Source organism: Gasterosteus aculeatus, chromosome 1 (assembly GCF_964276395.1).
Source record: "Gasterosteus aculeatus chromosome 1, fGasAcu3.hap1.1, whole genome shotgun sequence".
Classification (NCBI taxonomy): Eukaryota; Metazoa; Chordata; class Actinopteri; order Perciformes; family Gasterosteidae; genus Gasterosteus; species Gasterosteus aculeatus.
The window spans coordinates 15,959,927-15,981,928 of NC_135688.1; the positions used below are offsets into that span (position 1 = coordinate 15,959,927).

At 41.7% G+C, this 22,002-nt stretch overlaps 2 protein-coding genes and 1 long non-coding RNA gene across 3 annotated transcripts; 1 reads left to right on the forward strand and 2 right to left on the reverse strand.

Annotated features, from left to right (window-relative positions):
* Nucleotides 1-318: 318 nt before the first annotated feature.
* Nucleotides 319-2,144, reverse strand: LOC144388414 (uncharacterized). Its single transcript, XR_013452779.1, has 3 exons — nt 1,837-2,144; nt 605-636; nt 319-466 (listed from the first exon to the last, which is right to left on the reverse strand). It is a non-coding gene; the product is annotated as an uncharacterized LOC144388414 (long non-coding RNA).
* A 3,417-nt stretch (nt 2,145-5,561) lies between these two features.
* Nucleotides 5,562-10,985, forward strand: LOC120828588 (F-box only protein 40). The gene is made up of 4 exons (XM_078098930.1): nt 5,562-5,665; nt 5,944-7,800; nt 9,874-10,017; nt 10,430-10,985. The coding sequence occupies exons 2-4, from the start codon at nt 5,956-5,958 to the stop codon at nt 10,526-10,528; spliced, it is 2,088 nt and encodes a 695-aa protein (XP_077955056.1). The 5' UTR covers nt 5,562-5,665; nt 5,944-5,955; the 3' UTR covers nt 10,529-10,985.
* ttc36 (tetratricopeptide repeat domain 36) lies at nt 10,701-12,396 on the reverse strand. Its single transcript, XM_040192143.2, has 3 exons — nt 12,202-12,396; nt 11,788-11,976; nt 10,701-11,043 (listed from the first exon to the last, which is right to left on the reverse strand). Exons 1-3 carry the CDS (start codon nt 12,305-12,307, stop codon nt 10,775-10,777), a joined length of 564 nt encoding a protein of 187 aa, XP_040048077.2. The 5' UTR covers nt 12,308-12,396; the 3' UTR covers nt 10,701-10,774.
* Nucleotides 12,397-22,002: the final 9,606 nt, after the last annotated feature.

Here is a 22,002-nt window from a genome sequence, read left to right on the forward strand (position 1 = left end):
ATGTACACTGAACACAGAGTTACATTTCCAGAGTCAATTTTACTCTGGTAAGAGTTAAAATTTTACACTAGGTGCAGTGTAGTGTAATAATATTAACTCTAAGAAGTGTCAATCAAGTTTTACACTATGTAAGAAGTAACACCCATAGTGTTATTCACATGTAACACTAAAGAGTTATAAAAGAAATAACCTTTCCAGTGTTAAACCTACTTTACACTATGTTGATTATGAAATCACTCCAAAGAGTGTTGATTTTTAACCAACTCCTACCAGTGTTGCATATCTATGCAGGGGGAAAAACACACAGACAATTGTATCCATACTGTAATACATATTTATTCCAAGTAAACATGAAATATTGGCATCAAAAGTAAACCTAAAACATGTAAAGCTCACATCTTATCACAGTGGCAAAGATCTTGGTTGGTGCTGGATGACAGGACTGTTTTGATCAACATGATGGTATCTGCAAAGACAGCAAACTGAAATCAACATTATGATCTACAACCCCATACAAGCTGACAACCTGAAAATACCCTATTTCAGCTTTAAAAATCACAAACACAACTACATTTTCGGTCAAGTACATCAACTTATTACTTACCACCAGAGCACCACAGTACATTAAAGAACAATCTGAAAGAAAAAAGGAAAATATACATATTAAGTAACTACGTAGACCCCTCCGCCGTAGCCTGACGTGCACCTCCGAAAAAATCTAACTGCGAGTCGAGTTGACGTGGACCGCAAGTGCTGTGATTGGTCCGCTCAGAACGTAATTTGCGGCAGTTGCTTTGAAAGTATCGAAAGTGCACTTGCTCGTCCAGGTCCCTCAGTGGGTGAACCAGTGTTGTAAATTCACGTCTTCTCCGTAGCCTGCGCTTCAATATGAGCTTCGGCTCACCAAGGATTCGGCACCCGCAGAAACACACAGCCACACCCGCCGCCGCCGTAACGTGGAAGCATAAATTAAGCTTACAGCAGCTACAGCCATAGACATAAAGAATAGACATCGACCGCTGCTGCCTAGTGGTGCTGACGAGCCGCGGGGCCGCCAGCTTGGACCGGTCACCCGCTCCACTCAGTGCCAGCTGGCGCAACGAAGTGTCAGCGCATCACTCGCTGAATACAAAAGCGGATGTTCACGGGATTTTGTAGGCATGACACCGAAAACATGATTCGGCGTATTTTAATATTCATAGTAGGCGTAACAGTAATATTATTCTGGTATATAATATAATAAAAACTATTTGTTTGCGCCTCAGCAGCCAATGCAGCGTCTACTCTTTATATATCTATGGCTACAGCAGCAGCTAACGTGAACCGAGCCTCTCGGAGCCGCGGCTCCGTTCACGTTAACTGGGTCGACTCGGTGCATTCCGCCGTCTGCTGGTGAACTAGCGGGTCCTATGAGCACGTCCGCATGTCCGCGACATGTCCCGCTATGCTCGACCAAATTGTGACGTGACGCTAAAGCGATTTGCTCCGGCTCAAATAGAAATAATAAATATGACTGCTTCAACGAATTTTTGTCGTCATTTTACTGAAATAAATGTGCAAGCATGACACATAACACACCAGGACAGCTCGTCCTCGCTGACATTAACGTTACCTCGTGTCGTTTTTGTTCAGTTTGGTGTTGCGTGGTCAGACATGTGGCTGCTACATTTAAGCTAACCGCCGACCCGATATCACGTTAGCCATTTGAAATTCGGTATTTGAAGACACGTACCCAACATTGACTAGTGTGGTGAATGAATATGTCCCTTTATTCTTATACAGATTCTACTCGAATGAAGAAAAAGAACGGGAATAGTTTATAGTAGAAAGACTTACCACAGTATTTCGATGCGAGGAAGATGGCGATGCCAGAATCCACATTCTCAGTTTGACCGGGAAAGTTGGTGTGCGGGGCTCTCCAGAGTATTTTTTGTGATACTCTGGAAGGTATCTTGCTCTAATCAGTGTTGAATCAGGGCCTGAGAGAGTCAATAACACTGACAGAGTAAAACCTCTGTTAACTCCCATTATTTTCACCAACACTGGAAGTTTTCTGGTTCAATTTTACTCTGTCCATTGTTGGAAGAACTCCGGAAGAATTAAAATAGTTTGACACTGCCTTTTTGACACTGGTAAATTTACTGTGTACCAGGCCATGTCCCCCTTTTCTTTGCAGTTAAAAGCTCTGGTCATTATGAAAACAAGCAGAGTGAAATCTCATTTACGACTTTTGAAATCTGTCATTCCCCAGAGTGTTCTCCATTAATGATGCAAAATGACACCAAGTTTGCTCCCCTTGGGATGAAAACTACTGGCTGGCTTCATTACAAGGTACTTTTAATTAGTCTTTGTAATTAAAAGCGGAATATTGGGTGCTCAAAGGCAGGGAGCTTAATTGATATGCCCACAAACATTTGCATGTTCGCTCTCAACCAGCGATATATTTTTTTAGCAAACCGTCTCGTTTTCACAGTCAGGTCTCACGAGGGGCAGAGAGTCAAACTGCAGAGGGATTTAAAGGAAAATGTGGATGACATCTGCCTAATTAAAAGGAAGGAAGGATGGGATCTGGCTAATGTGAAAGTGAAAACTGAGTGTAGTGTAGTGAAGTTGGGTATCTACATTTTTTTCTCCAATTTCTGAGCTGACCTTATACTGTAATATATCATCCAGAAGGGGCCCTTTGGATAATGCTCAGACAAAGGCATATATTATCCACAGCTGTGGGGTAATTTGCAGTGTCAAAAGGACTTCAGCGCCTATGGTGATTTATTGGTTTAATAAGTTGTATAGACCCTTTGTTAGAACTCATTTAGCTAAAAAAAAGCATTTACACAGGTAACTAGAACAAATACAGATTTCCACAAGGTGTCTGTAGCAACCACTGCTGGGCTATGTTCCTCGTATTGGGCTTTAAAGGGTCGTAATACACACTTAGATTGTGGCCATTAATGCCCTCAGCTGTATTATCACGTTGCCCATCTAAAGTGTACGAGAAATCAGCATGTATAAAAAAATGGCAATAAAACACGTTGTGAGAAATTGTCAGTCGACCACGGAAGGATCTTGAGCACGAAGCCATAACTGCCCACCAAAAATATAATAATAAATATAATGCAAGATTCAACAAGGACAGAGACACACGTGCACACTCTCACATGCGATCATAACGCTCTCCTGGCTGAGATGATCCAAGATAAAGCTCAAGCCCACAAAAAAAGGAAAGGAGGATGTTATCACATGAAACAGCATTTTAAGCATCAAGGAGCTTGACTTCACTTCATATATATATGTATATATATATATATATATATATAAAAATAAAAGTAATACATATATATAAAAGAAAGTAAACAGAAATACACAATGCAGTAGTGGAATGTTTATTTTCATTATTGATTAATCCGTTGATTATTTTGACTTTCCCAAGATGTTGTCCTTAACTTTATTTTGACCGACCTAGAGGTCAAAACCACCTGAAAATCCTATACATTGGGAAGGGGGCGTTTTAAGCAGGGTAAGACTTTTTAGTCTTTTCAGGATCATTATTCTGTATTAATTGAATTAATTTGAGCCAACACACAGTTACACTACAATCTTTCACAGCCTTAAACTTATTTGAGTTTGGCTTTGAGTTGATATATTTTATTTCCATTTTGCATATCCACAGCAATCTGCTGCTTATATTTAAGGCTCTGCAGGGCCGAGCCCTGTGCAGTAATCACAGTACCAACACAGTTCCCCGGTTCTTTGGAAACTCAGCAGTACAACATATTTCTCTATGTCGTCCCAATGGTTTGGCCTTATTAATATGTTTTGGCAGGTATGATAAACAAGCTGGAAATCTCAGAATGGGGCCAATCTTTAAGAGGAATGGCAATGAGAAAGGAAAAAAAACTATTGAATTGGGTGAGGTCCATTGCGAGATCTTTTGGTGTTTGGTGTGTTGGCAAAAGCAAGCGAAACTTCAATGCAGAACTTGAAACCAGTGATGGTTTTATTAGTCATACTGAGTGCTGACAGCTTCTGAATGCCTCCAATGTTAATCACAGTGGACTCTACTTTTTTCCTCTGCCATCTAAAGCTGTCCAGTCAAATCTCAGAAAATTAAAGTAGAGTTAAATAACATGAAGCTTGCATAAATCACTAACCTCTGAACTCTGGATTGCGTAATTCCACGTTATGCAGAAACAAGCTGTAGTTAAAACTGTTTTGAACTGTCAATTATGTAAGCTGAGTGTTGAGATGAATTTGATTAGATTAGACTTCCTTGTTCTGTTATTTGTTTTTTTTACTTTGCAAACTGTAATTGTAAAAAAGGCAAGGGACTAAAGTTCAGGATACATTTAGAAAGACGGATGTTTATCTTAGATTGACAAAAGAGTGGAAACAGAAGGGAACACCTGTTTTCTTTTTCATCTTTATTTACTTAATCTAACCTCATCAATAGACCACTCCAGTCTCAGGTGTGCTGCTGTTCTACAGCAACAAGACAATTAAATAGCTGTCTCGTTCCTGATGAAATATATGCTGATTGCCTCGTTCATGTAGGGCAAAGCACCCGAGACTGATAAACAATTTCTTGTAATCTGTGCCAGGAAAAAGAAAAATAATAATAATGAAAGTCTTCAAGATGCAGAATCTGGATCCGGCAAATTTGACAAAATGGTTGTCAGTATGTGTTTGCAGGGTGATGTGTGGGATTGACAACAGCTCGACAGTTTAGCCAGCCTTAATGTAAATGAGTATAATTAGTTAAAGGGTGTTAGGCTGGATCGACACCACTTTATTTTGCACGGCACACTGATTCTGCCAGTAGATGAAGGAGATGGCATGAATGACAAGCAGAGCAGGATGACAGGTGTTAGGGATTTAACACAGGTGTGCATCTTTTTACTTCAAATTGGACAAATCATCAGATTGCATGTGTTCACTCTGGTTGTTGAGCACCACAGCTTTATGTTCAGACTCCATGGTATTGATGCACTACTAATTTGCCTATTCTGTAAAGATCCAAGTTGTTACGAATGTTATTAAACCAAAACATTATGAGATTCCTCTGTCTGGCAAAAAAAAAAAAGAATCTCGATGTTGCTATATAAAAAAACACATTTTCACAACATCATTAAAAATACCGTTTTTTGATCTGGTGTTGTATGCCCAAATGTTTTCACAGATCCATGTTAGGAATTTGATTTTATTATTATCATGTATGTAAACAGCTGAAAAATGTTGCTTATGTTTTGTTAAAGTGTGTGACTGACATCTAGTGGAGAATACATACAAGGAAAAACAAACCTATACTGTGTATGCATGTATAAATGTGTATATTTAAGAAGTCACCCTATGTTAGGATGTTTATTATCCATGGAAATAATAATAATAATAACAATAATAATAATAACAAATAATGGTAAATAGAGAAACCCGCCGTTTTTTTTTTCATAGGCTGTGGTTAGAGGTTTTAAAATGTGGATTATCATCTCCTCTCTCACAGTGAAGCAGGGGTGGGGGCTGTAACTTGACCTTGCCTCTTAATGGCTGTGGGACACTGGTGCCCCGTCCCACTGGCCTGTCTGCCCCTCCGTTGTGTCTATTTATAAAGTCCAGACACAGAGCAGAGGTTATTGCTAAACACAAAGTGACAGGCGGAGAGAAGACAGAGGTGAGAAATTTCACTGTTATTGTTCGAGTTGTTCACTTTGTATTTACTGTATTTATTTGGTTTTACACAATATTCTATGTCTATATATATGAACCCTCGACAATCCTTTTGCTCCTAGGCTGAAATTGTGAGAGCTTTTACTTAGTAACCAGCATTCAAGATTTATAATAATGGTACATTCTGTCTTGATTGAAAATGTGGCCATAGCTCTTGATTAGCCCCAGTATGGCCCTGGATATGTCCATAATGTCCAAATACTGTTTCATTTCTCTCTTAAGGTGAGATAAAAGATGCCTGGGGGCCATCATGAGCATTGCATCACGTGTTACAGTGTCCACTGCCACGTCCCTGTGCAGATCTCCGTCTCATGCATAGTCGTCAAGTGTCGTCACAACTGTGGCGCCACCTTCCATATGTGCAAGCAAGAGGAGCACCATCTTCTCTGTCCCAACGAGACGGTCCCATGCCTCAATGTCGAGTACGGGTGTCCTCTTACCCTGGTCCGTCACAGGATGGCCAAACATCTGGAGGTGTGTCCCGCCAGCGTGGTCTGCTGCTCGCAAGAGTGGAACCGCTGGCCTGTTTCAGAAACGGACGTGGCCTTCTACAAAAATGTTTTGGAAAGCCCTCAAACTGAGGTCAACCTGGATGTTGCCTTGGCTCTGAGGGACCAAGAGCTGCTGTTTAGATCCATCAAAATGAAGAACATCTTCCCCGAGTTGATGGCAGGGGGTTTTGCCCCTCAGAATGGTTCTGCTGGGGTCAACGGTCCTGCAGATGAAACAACCTCTTCTTTAGATCATGTAGAGTTTTTTGAAAATGGCTCCGAGAGGATGGAGAGAAGAAGAAGTCAAGACGAGAGGGAGGCTTTGGCAAGGAATGGGGATGTGGATGGCATACAGAACTACACCCCCTGGGAGAAAATATTCAACAAGGAGATGGAGGGATGTAAGCAAACAGTGAAAAACTTGAACGAGAAGGAGGAAAAGGCAAAGGAGGAGCAAGAATCATCAAACCGCCCGGGGGAGACAAAAGACTCCCACCAGAGCCGAGAGAGCACTGCTGAAACTCCGAGAACGGACGCAGCTGACCTTGCGCCGTGGCACGACGGGGTCCTCCAGAGGTTGAGCAGGGAAGTCAACATTGCTGAGTACAACATGTACCTGGCGCACAACGGGGCCATGTTGATCAACTTTGGCCAACTTTCGGCTTGCACCCCGAGAGAGAGGGATTTTGTTTATGGGAATCTGGAGCCAATCGAGGTTCAAACCATCCGCTCATTTATTGCTCCAACTAGCTATCGGGCCAAGCGCAATTACCTGAAGGATCGGAAGGTCAAGACCAATGCTAGCGTTGACACGGCAGATTTGGGTGTTCTGGTCAAGGATCTCCCAAAGTGCGACGAGGTCAGCGCCACACTCCTGCTCTCCCTGGAAAGGGAACTGAGAGGACATTTGATCTCGGAGAGTGCAGGCAGGGACGGTCTTTACGTAGATATAGGGACTCAAACATACAACTTTGCCTGCGCGCCGTTTCACACAGAAGCTACTCTGGCGGATGTCGTCTCCGACCAACCCCGCGCTCTTCATGTGCAGGTGGAAGCGGAGTCTGTCACCAGAAGACACAACAGAACCAGTTCAGCCTTCAGCCACATGTGTGGCCTCTTCTTTCGGCGAGATGAATACCGCTCTCATTTCAGGAACGTGCACTGCGACATACAGGCGTCTCTGAGCGGCTGGTTCCAACAACGCTGCCCTTTGGCGTACCTTGGTTGCGCATTCGCCCAGACAAGATTTCACCCGGCAGGTCATCGAGCCAACGTCAAATTCTGCCAAAATGTCAGCGCCTTTGTCCTCGAGCCAGAAGTCCCTTCACTCCTGCGTGAAGGCGGGGAAACCTTCAGCCCGAAGACAAGTGGCGCACATAATCTGGATCCCATGAGCGGATTGCCCCTGGAGATCCTTCGGCACGTTGCTGCCTATCTTGACAGTTTCACATTATCTCAGCTGTCCCAAGTCTCCCATCTCATGAGAGAAGTGTGTGCCACATTGTTGCCGGAGAGAGGGATGGTCTTTCTCAAGTGGAAGAAAAAGACATATTCCCATGGGGGAAGCTCCTGGAAATGTCGAAAGAAAGCAAGTATCTTTAAGATTCCAGTTGTTTTCTTTCTTTAAGAGAATTATCTACTTGGTGGTAGATTGCAGCAGGCATAATTGCTGCAGGCCGACACGTCGCACTCGTGGTCTTTGACAAAAAGGAAAAATCAGATTACTGTAGAAAAGAAGCTCAGTGGCAAACACCAGTAAAAAGCGAAAAAGCTACCAAAGAGCCAGTCCACGGTCACATGAGTGCATTATACCCAAAGAGGCTTTAAGGTGGACGAGCCTGCCTGATGGCGTTTTGTATTCTCATTCAGCTGCTTGTTTGCAACTGCCTATTTAAGATCAGTTAAAGCTTCTAAATTAACAAGAGGAATAGTTACTTTATTCTTTACGTTTTTATCCCTAAAGAAAATGATCCAATTTCTTAGTCTTGTTTTTAACATAGACATTATGTCAAGCCTCTCCGAGCAAAGCCTATAAAAACTAAAACATTCACTTTGAGACAAAGGAACATGAAGTGCAGAAATACTGACTCTTTTCTAGGGATTTGGACTCAATTACTGAATTGATCTTTTCTGCCAACTAAAGTGCAGCTAGCATTATGATGTCACTTTATAAACTAATAAAGTGCTATTTCAGTATTTTATTTTGATGTCAACCCTGTGCACAGAGAATGGAAAGTAAAACACAAGGCCAAAGAGCTACATCAGATCCCAGTTAGTATCTGGCATCCTTCTGTTCACTGTCACTGAAAAGTTTCCGTCATTCATACAGCGTGACAGCTGCTGCATTGTAAACACTCTCCAGACTCCCCATAGTCCTCTCTAACAATATTACAAAACTGAATCAAAGCTGTGTTGGCAGCAGATCCAACCTGAAGCAGCAACTGGCGGTTCACCACCTTTTATTCTGTGTCCTTATCATAGAATGTATATACTATAAATTTATATATATATAATCTATGGTCCTCAATGTAAACCAGCTGTGTGGGAAAAAGCACATTTATCTTCTGATCTGGTTTCCATACATTGCTTCAGTAAGAAGACAGTTGCGCTTAACTGCAATTCGGTTATAACAACAGGCCGATTCTGTCAATGACAACATAAAATCAATTTAAGAAAGTAAAATTAATATAAAACCAATATAAAATGCAAATAGTTACAGACAAACCAATGCTGACCGCATAGTTGCTTCCATGATTTATTATTTCCTTTTTTGAGAGTTGACAGAAGAGAGATTAAGGAAAACTAGGCGTGAGGAGGATTAGAAACCCAGGGATGCTCTGTTTGCATTCGTCCACTAAGCTACACCTGAGACGCGCTGGCTTAGACTGCTGGTCCACTGGGACGCCTACTGGCCCAATCGTCTGAGCCTTGAGGAATCCCTCAGCTGCCTTGACTTTTAAAGATGATCTAAATGATGTATGGAATTATGAGCTTCATGCACTGTGTAAGTATGGGCATTTAAGAAATTCAGACACATGATCTATTGCCATCTAAATTCATCTTTTGGCTGTAGCAAAGTTGCCTGAATAAAGAGCCATCGAATGTAGAGTGTTACTTAAGTTAAAAGAGCCGGCAACCAATCGGGAAGGCATATGAAAGGGTTCAGCAAATACAAAACTGACTCTATTTTATTAAGTATTGTTTCATTTTCAAAAAAAATCTGCAGACAAGCAAGCAAACACTCCTTGATCGATGGCTGCAAACATAACCTCTCTGCTGGGGGTATTAAAGGATAAAAATAGTAGAAATGCCGAAGTGCGTATTTTTATATCCACTCTCTCAGTGATCATGGGACAAAGAGCGGAACGATGATATCAGAGATGTGGAATGGCCTAAGGCCTCGATGCCAGTAAACAAAGTGCCACCATAACAAGTCAGAGGTTCTCATTCATGAAAAAATGAGATGTTGACAAGACTGTGTAGGAGACAGCTGGGTGAAGGCCATCATTGGAATACATTTGCAATGGATGGATAAAGGATCAACTCAATGCCATGACATGAGATAAAAATACTCAGATCCAGGTTCCATGGAACTGAAATAAATGTATCTTCGTGGGCACTACTGCAGTGCCACTTCCGCTCTGTTTTCTGTGTTTTACAGGTTTGGGAGTTCAGCTCTATGTTTTCCTCTGTGGAAAAATGGAACCTCAGCTGCACTTCTTCCATGTCAGATCACCTGAAAACCTGCTCCTTCTACCAGAGAGAGAAGCACACCGAGCCGGTGGCTTTAGCCTGCCTAGGGGAGGTCAGAGACAAACGTGGAGAAATCAAGTGCAAAAGATAACGCTCAGGATCCCAGAGCGACGGGAGTCATTTTGGATTCGGACCTGCTCACAAATACTGAACATAGGAAGATTTCACTTTGGCAGTAACTGTGAGGATTTTAATGATCTATTTAACCTCTATTTTCGAGTCATGGCTCCTAAAATAATGTCTGTTTAGTAAGGAAATGCTGTGTTATTAAGAGTTGAATGAAACTTAAAGAAAATCCCCCTGGGAGCACAAGACATAACAAATAGATTGCTATGGTGGTAGAGACGGGTCCTCATATTCAGTTGAGTCAGATCATATTTTTCCTGCTGACAAGCATTGTTTGATCCATCTTGTTTTATTGTTGTGGTGAGAAGCATCAGGAGATGTTTATTATCTTTCTTTAGAATGACAAGACTGACATCTACTGGAGAGCAGCTGAAGTACCTCATTGGTGTGGCGTGGAAACAACACAGAAGCAGGAAATGTCTTCTTTTTTTGATTAAGCACAGCAGCACATGAGGACACGACCCCTTTGTTTAAACTAAGACTATCCTTATGGAGGAAGAGAGAAATAATAGATGTGTGTAATTGTCATTTATCTTATAATAAAACAGCCTTGCAATTGTCTTCATTTATTTCACAGCAGCATTGTCTGTACAAAAGAAAAGGACATTATTACAGTTTAGAAATGTCCTTTTATTCACCACAGAATTCAAAACAGCAAAGGCGTAGAAGCAACAAACCGCCAACTACAGTGTCTTTGACACCTCCGGGTTTCGTAGTTTGTTGATGACCTCCGACAGCATTTTGTTGCACAGGGCTGCGTACGGATTCAGAGCCACGGCCTGCTGACGAGCAAATTCACTTCCGAGTGCAGCTGCTTTCTCAAAATCTGCCTTGGCTTCATCGCTCCGGCCTGCCAGCCTTCGCAAAAGGCCCCTCTGCACCAGCGCCTGGCATGCAGTTCGTCCGGCGCCGCTGCTCAGAGATACAGCGCGGTCCAAGTCCGCCAGGGCTTCTGATAGGAGACAACAACACTGTGTCCTTAAAGTCCATTTTCAACTAGTAACGCCCTGCAGGCCACTCAGTCTGTGCCCAAAGTCACTACATAGAGAGATGGCTGAATCTGCTTTAAATGACCTCACTGCACTATACACTCTGTGGTTTATTTACAGTAATTAAATTAAATTGACAACAATCTGACCAGAAAATGTAGCTGTCTGAATTTCATTGGCTAACTTCAAATACTCACCAATATAGGTACAGAATGTCCTTGTTCTCTAAAGGAATAGCAGCTGGCATCGGGTTACAGACTAATTCAAAAGGAAAACATAAAAAGAGACTATGCTTTTTGAAAAAAAAATAGAGGTAAAAAGATTCTACAACATTGAGTGCATGGGTGAGCAGAAATGTAAATGACAAAGGTGACGCCATAAGCAGACACAACACATATCCTTTCACAGTTGTGTAATGTTATTGATGTATATAATTAAAGAATAAACCCTAAAGGTTGCGCAAGAGATTCCTAAACCTTTAAAGGATCCAGCAATGACTAAAAGAAAATAGCCTGTAATTATGTGCAACCCATGACTGACAACTCGTAAAAACAACTTAACTAAAGGGCAAAACTCCGAGCCACTACAGTCGCACTGCTGACAGAGGGCATCAAATAGACAAAGCTCTGATATGATGTCACACCGGCCTCAGACCTGATAGTCTGACATGCCGGCTGAAGGGTGATTATTGGGTTTGCGGCGTGTACCTGCTGTGTTCCCCTGCAGCCGCAGGGCCTGTGCCCGGTTGTTATAGGCTGAGGCTCGCAGAGGCACGATCTGGATTGCCTCGCTGAACAGTTGAAGTGCGGCTTGCAAATCCCCAGCCTCTGCTGCCGAGACGCCCCGCATCTCCAGCCCTTTCACTTGCCTCAGCAACTCTGTGTCAAAGCCACTGTCTGGTAGGGGGAGATAAACAGGTTGTAAAAAGCCCTCAAACTCAAATGACAGGTACCGCGGCGAAGAAAACACAGAAATGTCTCAACTTGGATTAAAATGTCGTTTTTTTTTCCAGTCCAGGAACGGAAAGCGTTGAAATGAATTCAATATGCTATGAAATGCTAAATGTAAAAAGGCCGTGACATGATATGCGGGGACACGTCAAGTCAGAGGCTCACGCTCACCGTCATCAATTAATTCCTCCTCTTGGCTCAGGCCAGGGATGTCTCCGATGGGGCTGGTGGGGTTGAATATAGCCTGGAGCACAGCTCTGTCATGTGTCGTGGCCATCTCTCTGGCGTCTGTACAGACAGCAAAGAAGCAAACCGTGACAGCTAAACTACAACTGGGTGGAAAAATCTTTCCTCTTAAAATTCCAGCACCGGCATCAGCCAATTGGAGAAGGGGGCGGAAGCAGAGGTGGACTTTGAGATTTGCCATCTGTACTTGGTTAAGTCAAAAAAATGCAGCCCAGGCCACATTTTGGGCCCGGCCTGCCAAAATGCTGTTATGATACAATACAGGACATGTTCTCAGAAATACCGGCAGAAGTGAACATTTACTGTGAGTGGAAAGTTTGTAGTTTTCAGAAACTATCGCCAGAAAATAAAAAAAGAGATGGTCAAAGTGGTCCAAGCTGAGTTTTCATCACAGAGTACCAGTAACATTAAAAACATGTTATTACTGTTTTAGAAATGTTCTTCCTGTAAACAAGTCATCAGCATCCACTAGCACTGTAATGCTAATGGAGCAATAATGGGTGCAAAGGCACTTTGTTGTCAATTTTACACTAATGCGTAACTGTGGCTGGTGTACAGCACTTTTATGTTAAAGTGTGTTCCCGCGTCAACCAGAATAGAGGGCAGCAATGGTAATGTAATTGTACATGAATCTTTTCTATTTGGGAGACTGCGTCAACCAACTATATGTATTATACTGAGTAGTATAAGACTAAAACACCTCTAAACTCCATTATTCTGCATTGAATACTGTATATTATTGTAATACTTTGCACATGCACTGCCATACTCACTTAGGTAGCATTTGGATTTGTTACGTAGTGCATTACAGCATGGTTTCGCTATTTTTAAGTAAAAGATTTAAATTCGTCCTCCGATACTGTGTTTGACAGATACAAATGAGAGAACACTCTACAGGCCGTGACAAGCAGCCCGCGGGAGCAAGCCCTGCAGCAGTTAGATACAGAAAGTGTGGAGGGATAAAAGGGGAGGGAGGGAGTATTGAGAATAAATTCACACATTTTCGGCCTGATGATCAGCCGAAGGATTCCTACATTGTTTCACATCCAGAACAATGTGGGACCAATGCCAAGCGAGTTCAGGAAGCAGATATTCACTGCAGCCTTTCAGAGTACCGCTGACTTATATGTGGGACACCGGTCTTGGAGGAAAACTCTTGCTGTCTTACTGCTGAGCTGCTGCGCTTCCTGAACAATCCAACTGCACCAAGAGAATAGCTCATGCACTCACATCCAGCAGGCAGGTTTGATACATTGCTGGTATCAGAATACAAGTCTCATAACTGCATTCTGCCGGAGGAGACATCCAGACCAAAACATCATGGCTCAAATCCTGCCTTTTGTTGTCACTGCTGGCCTTCAGGTAGATGCACTTGGATAACGATACAGAAGGAGTTTTTAGAAGTAGGACTTATATTCATGCGTGAAATGCATGTGTGTGATTCACAACAAAGCAATTGTATAGTCCTTGGGAAGATCATCATGATATTGATCCTATACTATGACTAAAAATAGTACATTCTCTGAAACTGTTGTTTTTTCTTATATACTATAAGTAAAAACGTATTAAATAGTCAAAAAGACAACATTTTAGAGGTCACATTTGGAAAAATAAATGTCAAGTATATAACCAGATTCTATTTTTCCACATCTTTGTTCTCCCTATAAGACACTAGATAGCGCCATACAGTATATATATTTTTTTCATACTCAAATTAAATTCTGAAAAAATCCCTCTGTTCACATCTCCCCCTGTGAGGAGGAATCTCAAATAACCGGCAAAACAACAACAGCCGTGTGCTTCTGATTTCATCTGGAGTATTTTGACGGTCGTACACAAAGAGAATTGTTGCCTTACATGGTTGGCAAAACCTGAAAACACAGCAATTAACATAGTGTGGTTGTGTAGTACTCGTTTGCTTCAGTCTTCTTGGGACACACGCATAAGATTTGCAATCATAGTCTGGCATTACAAAATTAATTTGTATTCTGAAATATAAAAGAGCAGGAGGACAAGAAAAGCTTCATGACATCAGGCGAAAATCAGGGCATACCGCAGAAAAGTAAAGTCACACAACACAGCGGCTCTTTAGGGACTTCCACAGCAACAGACACGGGTACGGAAGCAGAAAAGAACTGTTTATAAGAGACGTGATGTTACATGTAACAATTGGCAGATAAATAAGTAAAACGATGAAAGTAACCAACCACAAGTCTCCTCAGCAAAACGTAAGTGACTCACAGAGATGGAAATGGTTCCAGCTCAAAGCCGTTTTTCAGTTGTTTCCAATTACCGTCAGCAGTGATCTGAAACGGGAGGGAGCTCGTGGAGGTGAGGGCTTTTGGGACCTTTAAAGGAGGAGTCAGATCGGATGTTGAAGTGTAGCTGCTGCAATATAAAGTTTCTTTAGAAACGGTCCTCTGCAGCCAAAGGTGTGGGTTTTTGGATGATTTCACTCATAACAAGTATTTTTGTAGTTTTTTTTCTAAAACATACATGGAGAAAACAGCAGGAATCAGGAAAACATGTTTGCTTTTTATAGTTTCAGACGTGTGTAAAGGCCTGTTACAGTTAGAGTGCATTATTCATCGTGTATACATACATACACACATACATATATGCACTTTTTGTAATATCCACAGTAGAGATTTGACTTATTCATGTGCGTAGGCTGCTGAGTTTTTTTAATTTAATGATCCAGCTACCATTGTGAGTATCTAAGTTGTCTTTTTTAAAGGGAAAATATGAATTTTATACTCTCACTCTGGGACCATAGCTAACACAACCAAGTAAAGGAGTTGGTAATAAGCAGATGTGAGGGCAAAATTTGACAGTAAATAGCATTTATTCACACTAATGCTTGAGTGTAAGGGAAATGCTTTTGATGTGAAGTGCATTGTTCATCTTCTATGATTATAATCAAGGCAAGACAGCGGCCTTTCTGAAATAAATAGATATTTTCTTCCCAAAAGCTGTCAGAGTCTAGGTGTGTCACAATGCATCAAATTGTCATTGCATAAATTGCATTACATTATCATAATACATGCACATAATTCAGCCACTTTCTATTCATCTTTATGGCGAATTATACAGCTTTGGTGACAGAGCACATTGATGTGGAAATTCATATCCTCCCCCAACACGAGACAGCTAATGTGTTGGGAATGCCGGCCTATCCAGTAGTGAGGAAATGACCACTGTGTGGTTATCAACCACGTTGTCCACAGAATCAGATGCAACATTTTCAGTTAGTAGACAGTCAGTTAACTAGTAGCGTCATTTTTTCTTAATTTACCTTCTAAAACTGACAGCGTGTATGTCTTCTTCTAAATATAACAAACTTCTGTAGGATACATAACTGGCCTTTTAGCTTGGTTGGGTTTAGATGACACAATCAATTGGTTACGTTGAAAAAGATCCCGGGTTTGGGTTAAAATAGTTTAACTGACATAAGTTAAATACATAGCTCAAGTTATCCCTGTATATACTGTATGTGGAGTATTTCCTACCCGAGTAGGTAATTCATTATACACCCGAGCACCTTAAAATCCCAAATGAGTCAACGCCCCATACAGACAAAGACCCCCGCTGATCAAGCGTCAGTATTTGGAGGAAGTGCAGGTGCAGCAGGCAATGTGGCCCTTTGGAGACTCATCTGTGCAAGACTGTGTAACGACACATCCTTAACTAATGCTGCTGGTTTCAAGGATCTAATTTAAACTTCTGCTGCTGCAAATCTACATTCTGCGGCAAAACCAGGACTTAATTTAGCTGCGAGAAGAAAGTCTGATCCGGACAAATTACCGCAAGGTTTTAAAGAGGCAATTAAAAACCCTGGACGGTATAGTTATTTGCCCGGATGATAAAAATCCAAGAAGATTATTAAAGAGCTTCTCCATCGGCGGGCAGAGAAAGCTTCTCCTTTTACCACTCAGGGGAGCCCTCGCTGATTTTGTTTCTGCTAGGTCTCCGGGTTCGGCACAGACAGTTTTCCACAGGGTAATACGAGTTAAAGAGTGAGGGCTCGGCCGCCGTGTTCACGGTCACTCCGTAAGCAGCAGATTTTCTGCAGAAGCACAGTGCGTCCCCCACGGCCTCGGCCATAGTGCAAAGGTGCAGAAGCAATTGTGTGAGGATTATCAGTCTCCCATTACTGCAAATGTCACCGCATCAGCACCGCTCAACGTGATTATCTCAACGGAGAAACACATTGAAGGTGTTTACGGACTGCGAGAAAAGCCAACAGCAGGGAGGACGCAGTTGCTTTTGCTTGCGGCGGCCAAGAGGGAAATTAAAGGATAATCACAACACACTGACCCTCAGTAGGGGCACTGCTGTAAAACCTAATACTAATGTAGTAATGGACACATCCTTTGCATTTCCTCAGAGCAATTACAAAGACAATAGAAAGATTAAATCTGACTGCAACAGCAGAATATAAATGACGGAACCGCATTTTCTGAAGTGCTAATAGTGAATGAGACAACATTACCCCTCATTAGCTGTTTGGCAGATGGAATGGGCATTTCTTGAGGGGCTAAGTTGTCCTGATGGACTTTTATATACTCACCAAAGAGAATGTCTTTTCCCCACAGTACAAACGAGCAACTAACTAAAAATAAGTAACATTTCTATAGAAGATAAAAGGAAAGTCTTTTAGCAGTTGCCGCTCCACATCTTTCCTTTCTTCTCCCGTCGCTTCATGACTCCTGCTAAAGAAATGGACTTGAGGTATCATAATAACCCAGAGAGGCTTTAGCTTTGCTCCACTTCTGTCTGTGAATCTGACATCAAAGCTGGTGCTTCTAATCCCTGTGCCCTATTGAGGTAAACAGGGGCCCCGTGTGTCAATACCTGGCCTGTTATGATGAAGAAGGACTATCGCGTGCTGTGCGCGGGCTCTCTGAGCTGGATTAAAACAAAGTAATCCGCTCTGCCAAAAGACAGGGAATAACCACAGAGGGGTCAGAGGTTTAGCAACAAAAAAGATCCTTTTTTATGTGTAAATCTTTAGCAACACGCTCTTTGCTGTAGCACAATAGCTGCATATGTCTTCCTGTCTCGCCCTGCCGTAGATTTGTGAGGGGAATGTTAGATGTTTATTCTGATGGCTTCATGCACGGTTTATAATGGTTCTCTTCCCAGTTGGAGGCTGTGACGTTTTCTTTTCAAATTGTACAAAGCACTGAGTAGTAACACAAAAGCTATTTCTATTTATTGTGTTCTGTAACAGGCCACTTGCTTCGTTTTTGCCTTAAAACCTTGGCTAAACTATTCCATTTTAAGTTGTGTTATGGTTGTTGGAAGTGAAGGAGTTGGAAATGCACTTTTTGGTTTATGGTTCAGCCAGGCTGACTGCGGCGAGACTGTTGGGCCCCTCCGACGTCTACCGGGGGCCACGTTGTCACATGCGTGAATCATAAATCTCATAAAGTGCAGTTTACTGCAAATTTATTTTGTTGTTGGGTACAGGCACTGCCTATGCATGCAGTTTTAGTTTGGAAGTAACATGATGGAATGGTATTTTAAGTCCTTGCGATACAATGACAGATCCCAGATTTGATTTGTTATCCAGCTTCACTTTAATCCAAAGTTTGTTGCTGGCCCAGGAAATGATGATGAATGGCATGTAATAATCTGCTTCATAGTCACTGTGACACTGACTACGGTAAATATATATATTTGTTTTCCCAAATATATATTTATATACCAAATGTTGTATTCAGAATATTCAAATATAATATAACAATATAATATTCATAGTGTCATACACATGGTTGACTGTTTGACTTAATGAGAAAGACAGGTAGACAGGTGTTTGCTGCAAATTTGTCAAAAAAGAAATATTTGTTTTTATACTGGGTTAAAATGATGATTCTGACCAAACATCAACTGGTCCTCCCCACCCATCGCCTCACCTGCGGTTTATTCTCTAAATGTTCCTTTGGTATTCATACCAGTCCATTCCCTGGTTCTTATGTGCTGAACTCTTTTCCCAGCCTTTTAAAGCACTCTGCTAAAAATAGTCATTCAACTCCTTTTCCATTGCCAGAAGCGGAGGATGACTTTGTTATTTTTTCTTTGTGTCATGTTCAGCATCACTGACGTGCAAAAAAACATGGTTGCTAAACAATAGAAATGTACAGTGGTTAATTCTTTTTTTTAAGCTTCTCCTTCGATTTCTCTTTCAAACTCTTAGTTGGTGATTCTTAGAACAGTGGAGAGACAAACAAAGATGGTTTTGAATAAAGTCGGTTTCATAACAGTGAGGACAAATGTTTATCAATGGAGTCTTTGAGGAGCACACGAGACGGCTGTTTCGTTTGACCCTGTTCACATGGAACTTGTTGAATTTGGGATTCATATTTACCAAACAGAGTTGTTTGCTGTTGGAAGAGCGGAAAGATTTGACATTTGTTTCTATCGAGTTTGTTTGTCGTTCATTTGGAAGTCAGGTCATTTGCATTGGATTATATTATGTTTATTTGTTGACTATTCACTTCAGTAACGTCTCCCCGTGAGTGAGTGAGTTTTGACCTTGCATTATTGTCGTGCTTTTGAGTTCCGGTCTGCCATTACCAGCCAACATTACACAATCAAGGACAATTCATACCTGCCTAAAAAATGAAAAAATAAACAGTGAAATTGATTAACGTAATGTCAATGTGTAAAACAAGACATTAACCTAAAATCAAACCTAAGTGTTTTGTGCCTGCACAGCCGCCCTGCCCCTCTGAATGAAACAACAAAAAATTGAATTGGCCTCAGCAGGAACACTTACACACATTCAGTCACTAACTCTCCCTTCAAACCAACCAGACATGATTAGAAGCATGTGTCAACCGAGGCACACGGGAGAAATGTTCCAAACTAAATAGCAATTCCAGGATTTGGGATATATGGACATGTAACTGTAATGTTTCCTAATGTAATGTGCTGAAGTGTGAACTGCCATAACGAGCCATAGATGATTTATGGTTGTCTTGGGTGGAAACAGGAGGATTTAAGTAGAACGGGCTGCTCTCAGAGGGGTTCGTGCCACCTCTCACACACATGATAGAAAAACAACAACGACTTAAGAACAAAACTAGAACTAGTGAGCTGTGCCAATCCATATTCTTCCCCAGGCTGATGTACATTGTGGGCCTGCTGGGAATGTTATGCAGATGCTGAGTGAAATGTGATTGTGGGTTTAGAAGGATGGTGTGTGTGTGTGTGTGTGTGTGTGTGCGTGCGCAGGGGATGGGTTGGGTGACATGTAACCCTACAGCTGCGATGTTACGTACAATCAATGTGGTGTTGCCACGTTAAAGGTGTAATCTACAATCTGACTGTAAAAGGGCCTCAGCCTACACCGTAATGACAAACGCCAGTGGAGTCGCCCACAAATCACTGGGATTGACCGGAACTAAATGACATCTATGAATATTTACAGTGTATGTGATTATACATTAGCATCCATTGAATACCTTCTAATTGGTGCAGGATTGTAAGAACTTGAACCTAAACACCCTCATCAGCTTGCAAGCTGGAGAAAAATGTCCGCTCTCATTATCATAATCTGTATAGGGGATCAAACGCCTCTAATTCTCCCAGTGAGAATTTTTGTGTGAATTCACAAAAAGGCAAATGTTCAGAGGCATTCATTTCCGAGGAAGTAAGACTAAGCCTACAACTGTATCTTCATGGAGCACAGCTTACTGCGTACGTACAATCCTACAGCTGGGAAAGCATCTTCTATTTTGGTGCAATAATGCAGCACAAGTATGCATTTTAGTCGGCTGCAGCTGAGGCTGAATGAAAAGAGACTGCACTGCTGAGCAGCCGAGCCAATTGTAAACTCTATGATTCATCCACTGGGGAACTGAACTATACCACCTCCAAAAAAATTCCACCAAAGGTGATCGCCCAGCAGAGTACTTGAGCAACACAAATGAGTATCATCAGTTGTTAACATTAATCCCAGATGATGCACCTGCGTGTAGAACCTGCAGGGACAATAGAGTACAATATAAATCATAGTTAGAGGCAGTGTCTCCAAGAGGAAACTCATTACATGTTGTCCACAAAGATGAAATAATCACTTTCAATTTAACAATAAGATGCTGTATCTTAATTTTTCTGTTGCACTATTCTCTTCCCTTTTGCTCTATTTACACCTTATGGTGGATTGTCTGTTGTGCTCGGTGTGTTTTTTGGGGTACTTTGGTTCAAACACATAATATATGCAGCAAATTCACTCTTGCTATTGAATTCACAAAAATGCCTGAATAATGTAAGTTATTATGCTTTTTCCCCACCACATTGCGACTGTACACACAAACAGCTATTCAATCAATGCGATTCCTCTGCTCATCTGACAGCTCTGTCTGGGTTTATTAGCATGAATAAGAGTCTCCCACTGTGCTCCGAGAACTGGCTGACGTTGTGAGTAGTATTCAGGGGATCTTAGGTGGAGAGACACACAGATCTAGAGGCATCCTGAAATAAACAGTATCAGTTTAAACAGCCAGCGGAATTGAGTATTCAGTCAGTCCACCAGCTTTTGCATGAACTCAGCAACAGCGCAGATGCTCATGTTTGTCACTCTTTTGCACAACAGATTGGTCAAATTGTAAGAAAAATATGCAAATACAAACTATTTAACACCAATTATCGTCCGCAACGTATCACATCATTCTTTCAGGGGCAGCAGAAGTGAAGAAATAGGAAATGCTTCCTCACATTTATTTATTTTCTTGGAAAGCTCGCATCCACCTACCGTCACATTTCTCATGCATTTTTAGAGTCAACTGTTCTCATGCCAGGATGCACTTGAAAAATCCTATCTGGTCTTTGTGAAAGCCATCTGCATGTCTTTAAAGTCCTTTATTAGAAAGTTAAATGAGCACATGAAAATCCCTGGAGATCGTTTACCTGCATTGGATAGAAAATACGATTTTTATGGTGCAGTAGACATCACTGTTGGGCCACAAAGTAGAATGGATAGCCTTTGTCCAAAGCTTATTTAACACATGATGTCATGCGGCTACACAATTTTTGCAGGCGGGATAACTCATTTGGGAAATACTCTCTTGGAGCCGTACGCGAGATCTAATCAGCCGCAATATTGTGTGGTTTGTAGATTTCTTCTTGTTGGCCACTTTGCCAGTTGCAACCGTGGCTGGTTAATATGTCAGGCTGAAATGTCAAGATGGACTAAGTACGGCTGTAAAAGTGTCTGAAATTTGTTTTGAAGGAGCTCTTCATTACTAAGATTTATTGTTCAATCTCCATCTTATCCATGCAAATGTAAAAAGAAAAACAAACAGGCTGTTCCATATAAAACCCCAGCAACCATACGTTTTGTTGCAGTTATGCATAATGACCAAAGGATGGAGCCCGAAGACAGAGCTTTCCTGGACGGCCCGCTGGTCACTTCAAGGGATTCTGTCTGCGAGGTTCCCTAATGGAGACTAAATAAAATACGAAGCTTCCAGCAATATAACAACACCAAGACTTCATTCCATCGCTGTCTGGCCTGAGACGCTTCTGATTGTTATCTTGTTTTCTTTCAGCATTCAGAGGCTTATCACTTAGAGCCAGGTATTGCGTGAAAATTGGAGAGCTCCAAGGGTGTTTCCATTAATATAGGTCAACGAGGTATTAATAGAAACAACAAAGAACAAACATCTTTGAGGAATTCAGGGGTTTCTTTATTTGGTGACTCATCACATTTGTGTATGG